We start from the raw sequence: 12,764 nt of genomic DNA, 5'->3' as shown, positions 1-12,764 counted from the left end.
GCCAACGGACTGGCCTCTGTCCCTGCTCTTCCGCAAGGCACTTTACCCCAGCCCTCATCGTAGCTCCCAGGAAGGACGAAGTCCCTTTTAGTTTTTTGCTGGGAAGGGTTTCTGTAACGAGAAGTCATGCATGTTTACAGAATGCCTGGAGCATGGCTAAAAACAGTCACATCAGCCCCCAGGCTTGTGGTGACTGGACAACTGGACATGGATGGCCCTGACGGGTCCCGAAGTTGGCCAGGCCACATGGCAGGGCCAGGAGGGCAGGGCTCTGTCCCTGAGCCTCCCACTGGCCTTAGCTCTGGCCTTGCTGGGAAGCTCTGGGCTGTTGGATGGTGCCCGCTGGCCAACGTTACTGAGGATGCTGGCAAGAGTCCGTCACCTCCAAGGTGGCTCCCAGCCTGACTGCTAAGAACCAGTGCAGAAAGAGGCATCTGCAGAACGGGACAGGGCGTGACAATGAATGCGACAGCTCGTGGTTTGGATAAACCGGCTTCAAGGACATTTCAGAGACAAAAGGAGAACTGTCAAAGTTAGACAAGATCGATTACTGAAATGGTGAGTTAAGATTTGCCAAGTGAAAGAAAACAGGATATGAAACGCGTGTACATGTGTGGGGGTGTCTGGGGTGTGTACATGTGTAGAGAGAAAAAACTCTGGAAAGTGTCAACAGTGGTAGAAATAGGATATTTTCATTTTCTTATTTTTGTTTATCTTATCATTTGCTATAATGCACAAGTGTGTTTTCCTCTTATAGTATCAAAAGTTTATTTTAAATTTAACAATAAAAAAAGGAAAAAGCACAAGAATCTATCTGAGACCCTAAGGCCAACTTCTACATCACATTCTAGCCTTTGCATGGTCCTCATGGGAAGGAGCATGAACTCTGGGGGGCTCTGTTACCCCAAAGGGGTACCCTTTGCTGATTCTGTGGGAGCCAGGCTGAAAGGTGAGGCAGACAGTGTGGGGCGGGCGCTGGGCCGGGGCCCCCACCCGGTGAGATGAACGCTATCCCCAGGCTGTCATCTGCACCCCTGTGAAAGGAGGCTCCTGGCAACACCTAGTCCCTGGCATTGTGTTAGAGCTTTGTGCAGTGCCGTGTGCTGGCTGGCTACACGCCCCCAGGGAGGAGGGCGGGACAGCACTCAGAGCTTTGGGTGGGATGGAGGCAGACAATCAGGAGGGCTCCAGAGCTGCCCAAAATGAGGCCACCTCTGGTTCCTCATCAGAACTCCTGACTCAGTGACAGAATTCTCTGCTCAGGTGCAAGCAGCAGGCTCATATCCCGCAGGCTGTGATGATGACATCTATGGGGACAGGAAAGTTACTGGGCTCCACCCCGGAAACAGACTGACTCACCAGCTTTTCCAGCTCAAGAATCTTCTTTTCCTGCTGGTGTATTTGCTGATTCTTCATCTCCAATACCTGCTTCAGACTCTCCATGTCTTCTTCCAAGTGCTGATAGGGAGCCCGTGCGACCTACAGGGACAGAGAGCACGGAGCTACTCACGGGCCGCCAAGGGCCAAGTGTCACCAAGGTCCTGAATTCCGCTAACTGTAGCTTTCTCTAACAAGCTGCCCAGTGGGGGGGTGGGGGGGTAGGGGGTGGAGAGAGACAGAGACAGAGAAAGAGAGACAGAGCTTGCTCATAGCCTTTCTGGTATGGTAAAGATACCCACTTGTTTCCCACTGGGAATGCTACGAAAAGTCCAGCACCTTGGGGAATAGACAGATCAAGCCACCATCTCTGAAGAGCCCGGAAGCTGGAATGGCTGAATACCACCAGCCCATCCCCGAAAGGGAACTCATGGGGTTAAAAGGAATAAACCCAACATTGGCTTTTGACATTCACCCAACTACTTGATTCAGCAGACAGGTGGGGATTCCAGGTACCGCCTGTGCCCATGGAGCATCTGCACCTCAGCACAGAAAATGAGCAAAATGGTTTAAAAAGCAGAAAAGCCATGTCAGAAAAAGAAATGCCAGAGTGAGGTTGCCAGATGTAACAACAACAATTTTACACACACACACACACACACACACACACACAGTGCCAAAAAAATGTATACACATTTTAAGGAAGGAAAAACTGTACTAAAATTGTAATACTCAATATATACTGATAACAAAAGATGAATACAAGTCACATTTGACTTCTGCAGTTACAAGAGGTGCTCAAAGTGGTTACCATCCGTGTGATTTTAATACAGCTTTTTCCTTTCCTAAAATGTTTATACATTTGTTTGGTACCCACCCTGTGAATATTTTATATATATATATATATATAAATATATATATATATATATATATATATAGAGAGAGAGAGAGAGAGAGAGAGAGAGATACATACATAATATAAAATCGTGTTAAGTTTGAATTTCAGATAAACAATGTTTTTTTTAGTATAAGTATCCAAAGGGACATACTTATACTAACAAATTCATTTCTCTGTAATTCACGTTTAACTGGGTGTAATGTGTTTTATCTGGCAATCCTACATCAGAGGGGAGGAATCTTGCCAACTTTTCTGGAGAAAAAGTTCCCTCCGACCGACTAACGCAGGCTTCAGGCGTGCCCCCTCGCGCTCGCCAGCCTAACTAAGGAAGCTGGAGAGGAGGGATGGAGGGGCGCAGAGTTCCCAGGCCATGCTTCTTACAGGGGCTCAGGGGCAGCGGTGGCGGATGGTGTGCGATGTGGCAAGAATAACATTTAGACCGAGAAGCCCACAGCTGTCCTGTCTCAGAAGTGACGTGCTGACAGGAACATGTTTAAAAGCCCAGGGAGGTCCTGACCAGCTGTCACTGCAGTAGCAGATCCACACAGGGGTCCTGTCTTTGCGGGGAGACTGCTGAGGAAGCCACAGCCATGGGGCTTCCTGGGGTGGGGTTCAACAGGGACTCCTGGGGAGGGCCCCCAGGTGCTGGAAAGCCTGGAAGGTTTGACTACCTCCAGCTGCTCTTCAGTATTTTTCCTCAAAGCCTCCTCGAAGCGTCTCGCTCGGTCCCGCAGAGACTGGCTCTGGAAGGTCAGAATGTCCACCTGGTCCTGCAAGTAATAATGACAAGGGAAGTCCAGCTCGGTCACGACGGACACTGCAGCCTGGGGAGCTGTGATGAGACAGCCCCTGTGCGAAAAACCCCTGGGGCATCGAGACAAGGGCACACTCTGCCACTGTGTGACCTTTTCCCCATCCGCGTGTCTTGTCTCCCAGCCTCAGTTCTCTCTGCCCCGCCCCCATCTCACATTCCAGGTTCCTGTCATTCTCAGCTTGCTTCTGACCTCCACTCGCCTGAGGTGAGCTACCATGTGAGCTGAGCCCACCCCCCACCCCGTTTAGACCCTTCCCCCAAGGGACAGCTGCTCCTGGCCCTGTGTGCAGGCTGAACGAATGAAGGCATGTTTGGGGGGGCATGCACCCCTTCCCACGCTGCCAGGGCAGATGCAACTCCACTGACCCCTCCCTGGCAACCCCAGCAATGACTGATCCCCGAACTTCTCTGTCCAACGACACCATTTCTGTAACATTAAAACCTAGGGACTAGGGGTCTCCCATGAACTCTTCTGGCAAGAGAAATGGCCTCATCCTACCAACTACTAGGAGCTGGTATTGTAGACATGTAATTCTATCTACATAATAACTGTAATGTATGAAGTGCTGGCTCGACCGCTTTCTTCATCGTGGCAGCGGACCCTGTATTGCGGACCATCCTTGGCAGGTTTCTTTTCCTTTTTTATTTTTTTTTATTTTTCAGTAACTTCAATTTCATTTTTAAGAAATAAATGCCTCTCCAGTGCCATAAATGCAAAGGCTGGTGCATTCAGGCAATGTAGCTGTCAGTGGGAGTTTGCGCACACAGGACCTGTCCAACGTAAGTCCCCCGTGGCACTGGGGCCGTGGGCTTCCGGGCCGTGGCTATCACAACGCCTGTGTCACCCACCACATGGCCCTGCGCCGACCTCGTCAGCACTACAGATGAAGCGTTTCTTTCAAGCCTCTCCTCCTCCGTTAAAAAACAAAACAGTGAAAAACGTGTCAGGCACATACTACCGAGGATGGAACCAAACATCAAACTGAGGTTTTTTTGGCCCTGTTCACCATGACTCACAACCGCCCAACAGGCACACACTGTGTACAGAAATCAGACAGGACAGACTATTTTCCAGCTTGGGTGGCTCCTTAATGCCAAGCCAAGAGGCATAAAGACCTACCTAGTTGGTGACCTGGCCCAGCACGGGCAACTCAGGAGTTTTGCATGGCATGATAATAATAGAAATATTATCGATGATGATGATGATGGTAAATGTAACAATGCTTGAAACTATGAGACTAGCAATAGCTGCTACTTATTAGAATTTACCAGGAGCCAACTGAGTGCTACACACTTTACACACATTATTTCCTTTAACCTGCTCACACCTCGAGGAAGTTACCATCATCACCCCCATTTCACAGATGAGTAAACTAAGGTTTCCAGAGCTCCTGTATTATCCAAGATTTCAAAGCTAGTTACAGGGGGTGCAGGGGGAACTCTAATGAACTCAAATTTGTAACCACCAAACCTGTTTCTCTAGCTGCCAGTCTCCCAAGGGAGTCAGCTGAAGCAACTCCACGTTCCTTGCACCAAACAACCTCCAGCCCAGAGGATTCGCTCCTGGAGCGTTATGACGACCACATGTGTGATGCATGACTGAGATGTCAGGGGCAGGAAGAAGACTCACTCACAATGAAACAAAAGTCTCACTCCTTTGTGGTTTGGGATGGGACGGGGTTTCATCACTGTCTGGCTGTCACTTTTCTGATCTGCGTTCCCTAAGGGAGCATATCTGATGGGATGAAAGGCAGGCCCACGAGGAAGGAGTTTGGGGTTAATTTGATGAAGACAAGTCCATGAGGACGGCATACTGCAGGTCCATCCATGGATAGGAGGCTGATTGCAGGCTGTCTCCCACTAAAAATGTTTGAATAGTCCACTCAGCAGCTGTGACACCGGCTGTCGGCACAATCCAGCATTCTTTTCTAGGCTGGGCCGGCTCTGTGCAATGAACATGGCCAAGGGAAAGCGAACTAAAATGCCAGCCTTCGTGTTACAGTCATGGTAGTCAATGGACAATCATCGTTATCATCACACGTCCAGATGGGAGGGTCCCTACTATTTAGAAAAGAATCTTGCTATCTTGGGGTGTCCACAGCTGGGAGCAGAAGCAGGGCTACCAGCCTCAGCCTGCCTCCCAGGCAGCCCCTGGCATCTGAGACCCACACTTCCTGTAGGTTAGCAGTCGGAGGCCAAGGAGGGTCTGTTCATCCCACCCACCTCTAGGTGATTCAACTCCCTTTTAGATCCCCCAGACATGTCCTACGACTTCCGCCCTCCACAGCTCTCCTTCCACCCCTTCCACCGTTCCCCCTGCCTGGAATGCTCTTCTCCCAAGACCCCCTCCCCTCAAACAGAGCTCCGTTACTCCTCTAACCACAGCAAGTGTGCAGTCATCTCTCAGAACTCCTGTGACGTTCGCTAATGGTGTTACTTATTTGGTGCAAGTACGTGTTACCTTTTGTGGCTGGCTATCACTGTTTGTGTCACAGATCTCTGACAGGAGGCAGTAGATTCTTTAAAGTTAGGGGGAATGTCTCGTCTCCCTCTACGCTCCACTGCTTAGCACAGGATCTGGGACATAGCAGGTGCCGGATGAATGTTTGTGGACAGGACTAACGATTCTGCCATTCTCTTGACATCAGAGCTTAGGAGATATTAACCTGTAATGACAGCCGCAGCTTTTCAAAATTTTCTTCCAATTCTTTCTTTTCAAGCTCGTGGGTAGACATCAATTCTGGAGAGAAGACATCAAATTGTTAAGTTGGTCTTTCTTCTCAGAAGGATCAAAGAAGACTCTTTTGCAGCCTAAGACGAGGGACTTCAGTGGATAAGGGACACTTATACAGCTGACTCAAGCCTAAAGAGACATCTCCATTACTTTGAAAGTGTTACTTACACTTGTTACTTACACAATGTTACAAGAGAAAGAAAGAATGAGGAAGGGGACAGGAGAAAGGGAGAGGAAAAGAGGGAAGGAGGAAAGAAAGGCAGAGAAGCAAGTGGAGCACAAGCATTCTGTCTGTCTGTCTCTCTCATTTCTATACCCTGCTCTACCACCATTTTGGCCAAATCAGATTCTCCATCCACAGTCCTCATAGATTCTCCAAGTGTCCCTAGTGGTAAAACACCTGGGTGACCCATGCTAATTCTCTATTCTCTTCCCCTCCCAGGGTCACTCTTCCTTTCTACCGCGAAGCAGCCATCGGGGGCTGTAGGAGGGGGGCTTCAGGGAGAGTGGGGCTGCGAGCCCCTCTTGCTGCCTGGGGTCACTGGACAAGACGGTGAACAGGGTGGTGCTGTGTCTGCGAGGCCTCTGGGCCACACGCTGAAAACCACAGGTCTCCAGGATTTGCTTGAGCAAAGAGTGGAGGTTAAGACACCCAGACAAAAGAAAGGACTAATTGGACTGTTTCCTCTTGGAGAGTTTGAAACCCTTCTATTCTACGAAAAGTGTCATTCCAGTAACAATTTTCAAGTGAGGCAGAAAGAGATGTCACGTAAGATTTATTAAGCAAATGGATTCTGTTTTCCTCCAGATGGGAACAGTCTTATTAGCTGGGTAAAGCCCATCTCATTTTGGCTACACAGCAATTTGTTTGCATGTTGTAACTGGAGGGAGGAAAGGTCTCATTAATCAGTGTGGATCACATGCTTACAACAGGAGAGTACTGGAGACCAATAATTATCGTTCTAGCCGGCAAGAGCTGCAATTAGGAAAAACTCTGTGGTTTCCATTGACCCAAGTCTTTTAACTAACGATGGGGAAGTTCTCTAAGAAACCCAGTTGTTATAGCTGAAATTTACATTTAAAAACAAAAGGTTTGTGCTGAGCTCACTGCCATAAAACCATGTGGCCTTCCTTCTACCTGCCTTTGTCTAAATGGTTCCTTTTAATAGCCACTGACAGCAGCATCCTGACCATAATAATGAATTTTTTAGCTACTATTACATACACTTAAATTGTCTTGACGTTGGATATGAGTTGGAGGCCGTGGATGTGGCGTCTAAGCGAGACATCGTCAGTCAGAAAAAAACTACCAGGTCTATTTATATGAGAATCCAGAAACCAAAGGCAACAGTGGCTCATTGCCTCATTTCCATTCTTATTCCCTTTCAGAGACCATTTTTCTACAGTGCAGTCATGGGCTTTAGGGCACTTTCAGATGACCCCGATACCCCGAAAAAAGGAAGTCAGTGTCTATCCTGGAGGTGGTCTAAAGCATGGTTGATATCTACATACCCACACGTATTTAATTATTTTAAGGTCACGACACTCGGCCCCATAGCCAATACGGTGCTCTAAGACAATGGTTCTCAAATTGTGCTGTGCTTTACAATCACCTGGGAGCTTTAGAACATCCTGATGCCTGGGCTGCACCCCAGAGCGATTAAATTGGAATTTCTGGGATTCACATATCAGTATTTTAAAAAAACAAAACCCCAAAAGCTCCCCAGGTGGTTCTAATGTGCACCCAAGGATGGGAGCTGGCATGTGCGCTGTTCTTGCTGTAGACATCTTAGCTGTGAACATTTCTGCTGAATAACTAATCAGCTGTAAGGCAATTTTCCCGTAAACAAGATAAAATAACTAGTAAAATAACTGGCTGACAGTTTGGGGTTGTTTTTGGTTGTTGTTTAGTTTCATTTCTCCGTTGACGATTATCGTGGTTACTCTCATTTTTAGATCATACATAAATGTTAGCCAGCCCTCACAAAGGTCTATAGAGCGACAAGTAGACGAGGTAGTGGTGGTGGTTTTAAAATATAATTTCTTCCAAATGTCGACAATTTGTCACAAGAGTTGTTTGTTTTCCTCATACATTGGGAGGAGAAAAGGAGGCTGAGGACTCTCTTTGAGGGTGCAAAGTTGAACCCACGTCTCCCATAGAAGGAAGACAACTGCTTAGGTACCAGCCACAAAATAAAATCAATTACTTGAGCAGCATTGCCATGATTCTATACACCTTTTACATAAAAGTCTTCTTAATTTTGTTATTCATACTTTTCATATTTCACTATGTCTTTTATTTGTTGTGATTTTATTTTTATATTTTTACGGCAAAACTGCCTTCCAGTCACTTAGTTATGTGGTGAAAATGTGTGTGGCAAGAATGCTTGTGGCAAAGATGTCTATGGAAAAGATGCTATGCGAAAATACCTAGAGTGTAGCCTGGTGCTACACTCTATGTATGAGTGCTCTCCATATGAGACAGAGTCAGGACATATGTGGTACATTTAAGTACTTCTCAGGGAACGACCCTCCCTGTGCCCAGGGTGGGCTTTCCCATGTACTGACAGTTCCCAGAGTGGCGGGGCTGGTGTTGAGGGAGGCACTGACATGAGTTTGGGTGACTGCACAGCAGGCTTTGTTGTTTTTACAAGGAACTTTTAAAAAATAATGAAAACCTGATGTTAATCTCAAACTTTTAAAATGTATCAATGTCTTGTTAAATTTCATTGTTTGTAACATACTTTAACAGCCATCTGACTGGGGAAACAGGAGGGGAAACTCAAAAATAAGTTGCATGGAGAAGTGTAAATGCATATCAAAAGTGTAAAAAGCTCCTTCCACAAAGTGAAAATCTTAGTAGTTAGTAAATGCTATGGCTGTTGTCACGACGTGGGTCATAACAACAGCAACCCTAAGTATCCACACATAGCTCAAAATTACAAAAAAAAAAAAAAATGTAAACAGAAGGAAGGGTCCAAAGACTCCACTTAAGCCCCTGGTGAACGTGGTCTCTAAGTACAAGATCTGACCCCATGCAGCCGTGGCCCTGAGAACACACCAAGTGCAGGATACACGCACCCCCTCTGGGACTGCCATTTATTGAACTTTATAAGGTCCCAAAACAAGACGCAGCCCAGGATTTCCATGCCTAGTTTAGAATAGTGGTTCTCAGGTGTGTGACCATCAGACTCACCTCAGGAGCTTTAAAAACTCTGAATGCCCAAGCTGCACCCCAGACCGACTCCATGGGAGTGCTGGGGTGGAACCTAGGCTGGCATCAGCCTCTTATTATAATTCGCCAGGGATTCCAACATCCAGGCAAGGCTGAGTGTAACTGCCTCAGAGCAAAGAAGTGGTACCTGGGTCCTGGCCTCCCATCTCTTTCTTCCACAGGAAGCAACACAAAGGACACACCAGGAAGGAAAGGAAGGAAGAAGGAAAGAGGAGCAAGAGGGGAGGGGGGCTCCTTGCGTCTGCAGCAGGAAGGTCCGTCCGGCCTACCCCTGCCAGCCCCACATGTCAAGCCCAGTAGCTACCTTGGACTTTGTGGTCGTGGTCATCCTGCAGGATCGCGATGGCCACCGTATGGTTATTTTCCATCTCTAGGAGAGCAGCCTCATGGCTGGCGGTGATGTCCTCTACCTGCGCGAGAGTCACAGCTATGGTTACACAAAGAGCTGGGGGATGGGCGGCCGTGATGTACTCACTGCTTTAACAGAGGTGGAATTCAATGAGTAAAAAGGTCAGGGGTCCAAAATGTCAAGGACAAGTCATTCAGCTGAGATGACAGCCACCCTCAACTGTGTGCCAAGGCAGAAGAGACAGGATCTGGTGGTGATATGGACCCTGGAGTCAGGGGACAGTTACTGCCACAGCCCAGCTGTCCACAGGAGGTCGGCAGCTCCCAGTGGGGGGTGGCTGCCTAAGCCCCTCTTTATTGTCTTGGGCCTGGCTTTGGACCATCCTCTTCCCACTCCCATTGCTTTACCTCACACCAATCGTCCCACAAGGTAATGATGAATAAGGAGAAGAAGAGGGTCCCCCCTCCTTCTAGATGGTCTGTTCTCTGTTTCCCAGTGGCAGGTGGGAGCTGCAGTGCTCAAGATAAGTGGAGAGAACTAACATTTACTGAGCAACCTGCTATCTGCTGCTCCACTTAACCCTCTCAGCAACACTATAAAGTAAATATGTATGCCCATTTTACAGATAAGGAAACTGAGGCGCAGAAAGGTGTGAAACGTTTTGCCCAAGGGCTAGGAAGTGGCAGGGCCAGCAGTGGGCCCAGGTCTGTCTGACTCCAAAGGTGAAGCTCCCTCAAGCTCACCCCTGCTGCCTCCTCAGCGAGTCCAGCAACTGCTGCCATAGGGGCCTCTCACCAACGCCAAGGCTGCCTGCAGAGCCGTGTGTGCCCCTGCACCCTAGCCATCAGTGGGGCCTTTAGATGACAATCTGGGCCTCCCGCCTGGGAACGTGGGGCTTTTCCTGGGAGGGGCTGCTGTTTCTCTGGCTGAAGGTACATTTCCAGGAGTTTAACCACAAGCAGGACACAACCAGTTCAGAGGCTTTTATTTTCATCTTTCCCGATCTCCCCCCTCAGCCCCTCCATGTGTACTATTTTTGTTATCTTGTTGTTTTTGGTATTGGGCTGTTGTTTTAACTTCAAACATCTGATCTTCAGAAGTTAAGTGTATCCAACGACCTCTCCCTACAGGAGCACACCAGAACAATGTTTTCCAAATTCTTTGTCAGTGACCCTGGTGAAAAATGCTGTTGTATATTGTAACAGAGCACACACACACACACAAGCCCAAGTTTCACGAGGCAATACTTTCCCTCCCTACTTGCAATAATCTGGTTTTAAATTTTTTTTTTCCATTTTACTATGTTTATTTCAAAATGCTTGTGGACCTACTAACGTGTCAAAACCTGGCATTTGAAAAACACTGTGCCCAGGTCTCGAAGGTCTTTTTTTCTTTTTTTCAGTTTCAGGTGTACAAAACAGTGAAGGTCTTTGGTGGGCCAGTAACGTATTGCTTCTAGCTGGTAACATTCAGCCACAGCTCAGGGCCCCTCATTTCTCGGGGGATAATTCACAGGCCAGCCTTCGATCGGAAAGGAGGAAGTGTTCTCTACAAGAAAGGAAGCCCACTCGTGAAGTGGGTGCATGGAAGTATTTTTATTTTAAAATGGAGTAGGTTTTCATTCTGGATACTATAATTGCATGGGAAAATGTGCCTGCTTTTTCCTCTCACAAGGTAAACGAGACCTTCATCTATGAAAACAGAAATAACACTGGCAAAACCAACAAGGAACTCCACAGTGTGAAAAAAGCTGCACCACAATTTGAAAACGGACAAGATATGTGATGATTCACTTTTATTTACTGGCCATTCTTGATTAAACAATACATTACTTAAGGTGCAGAGCTATGAACCTACTCGGAAGAAAGGCTGATTTAGCACAGTATTGTCCAATTCCTGTTTATATGAGGTTTTTACAGAATCTTTGTTTGAAGCCTTTCAGTCTCTTGCAGAAATAAATCACTGGTTAAAAAAAGGGAAATAAATGTCCTTTCTGCTTCATTACCGACACCAGTTGAGCCGACAGTATCCCGTCTGTAGACAGATACCCACACGTTATTTGCAGGTGTGTTACCCTGTTCAGAGAAAAATCTCCATCAGTCCTCGGTGTGATTGTAATTTATTGGGCTCTTGCACAAACCACCATGTTCCAGAAGAGTCTGTGTGTCCCTGCCGGTGAAGAGCACTGATTGGCCGTACTACCTTATGCCCGTGGCTGAATGTACGCCCTTCTGGCTTGTTGGAAGGCAGGTCTTTGATTTAGTGGTGACTCATACCATGCCCAATATATTAAGCATGATCTAAACGTACAATCTGTTACAGCTCTCAGAGGTGCTTTTATGAATGAAATACTGATCCCCTAACTCTGAAGGGCCATATGCAACGAGAGGAAACCAACACAAGCGGATGAGCCAAGATTGGGCACGAGAATCCTGATTCTTCAGGAACTGAGGTTTCTGCGCATCTGTATGGTCTGTAAGGAACGTCCCTTCTGGGGGAAGGTGCTGCCCATGACTGGCCGTCCTCTTTCTTGTCACAGTACTCGTCCCCATGGCCGCCCCTCCCAGGGCTCCCTGGCTTTTTGCCAGACCACGGGCTCCCACGCCCAAGCAGCCAGCGACGACTCTCAGCCTAAGGACACCCCAAAAACTTCTGCAGGCATGTGACCCAAAGGACCCACTTGCAGACAAGTGGACCCAAAGGAAATACCAGCCTGTTAGATGTACTGCCGATTGCCAAATCAAAGGCAAGAGGCGCTAACCCACTATCAGACCACAGCAAACTTAGGCTGGGTGCAGCACCTTTAAACCACTGCTGGACCACCCTCCTCGGCCGCCAGGAAGACACAGTTCTGAGGAGTCCGTCATGGTGCCGTCCTACAGTCTGGTTGTGTGGAGCGGCAGCTGTTCCAGCAGTGGCGTGCGGTTCAGCTGGGCTGACCCACAGGAGAGCAAAGGGCTGGAAAACCACCCTCTCAGATGAGTAAGATGCCGCTGTGCGCTGACTTCATTCAGCCATTTGCAGAACGCAATTATCTGAGGCGTTTGGCAATTCACATAGAGAAGACTTACGTTGAGAATGAATACGCACGTGCTTTAATGAGTGTCTCGGCTTTACTCGTTAAACCCAAACCAGATGAAAGTCCCATTTACCCCCAGCCCAGATACGTGTTCCCATCTGATGGCACAGAGGGTGCCGCCTGTGTGTGCTCTCTCCAGGGCGCTCTGACTGACTTCCCTTCTGTCACTGCTTACCATGTCCTGGGCGTGTACTCAGAAGGGGCAGCCAGCCACCCCACAACGCCCAGCCCCACTTCATCCCATTCCAGGGGTGCCTTCTGTCCCCTCTTTGGCCCAC

General features: G+C 48.0%; 1 protein-coding gene across 2 annotated transcripts in view; it reads right to left on the bottom strand.

The window, feature by feature from the left end:
• Positions 1–12,764, bottom strand: part of MTUS2 (microtubule associated scaffold protein 2) — a 508,660-nt gene that overhangs the window by 2,868 nt on the left and 493,028 nt on the right. For both annotated transcript variants that reach the window (XM_033104383.1, XM_033104384.1), the window contains 4 exons: positions 9,363–9,468; positions 5,756–5,829; positions 2,947–3,045; positions 1,360–1,479 (listed from right to left, as the gene is read on the bottom strand). In XM_033104383.1, the coding sequence (XP_032960274.1) occupies positions 1,360–1,479; positions 2,947–3,045; positions 5,756–5,829; positions 9,363–9,468 (399 nt within the window). The remainder of the gene's footprint in view (positions 1–1,359; positions 1,480–2,946; positions 3,046–5,755; positions 5,830–9,362; positions 9,469–12,764) is intronic.

The sequence above is a fragment of the Rhinolophus ferrumequinum genome, chromosome 4 (assembly GCF_004115265.2).
Source record: "Rhinolophus ferrumequinum isolate MPI-CBG mRhiFer1 chromosome 4, mRhiFer1_v1.p, whole genome shotgun sequence".
Classification (NCBI taxonomy): Eukaryota; Metazoa; Chordata; class Mammalia; order Chiroptera; family Rhinolophidae; genus Rhinolophus; species Rhinolophus ferrumequinum.
The sequence above is the reverse complement of the archived record's forward strand: the minus strand, read 5'-3'. Positions and strand labels throughout refer to the sequence as shown.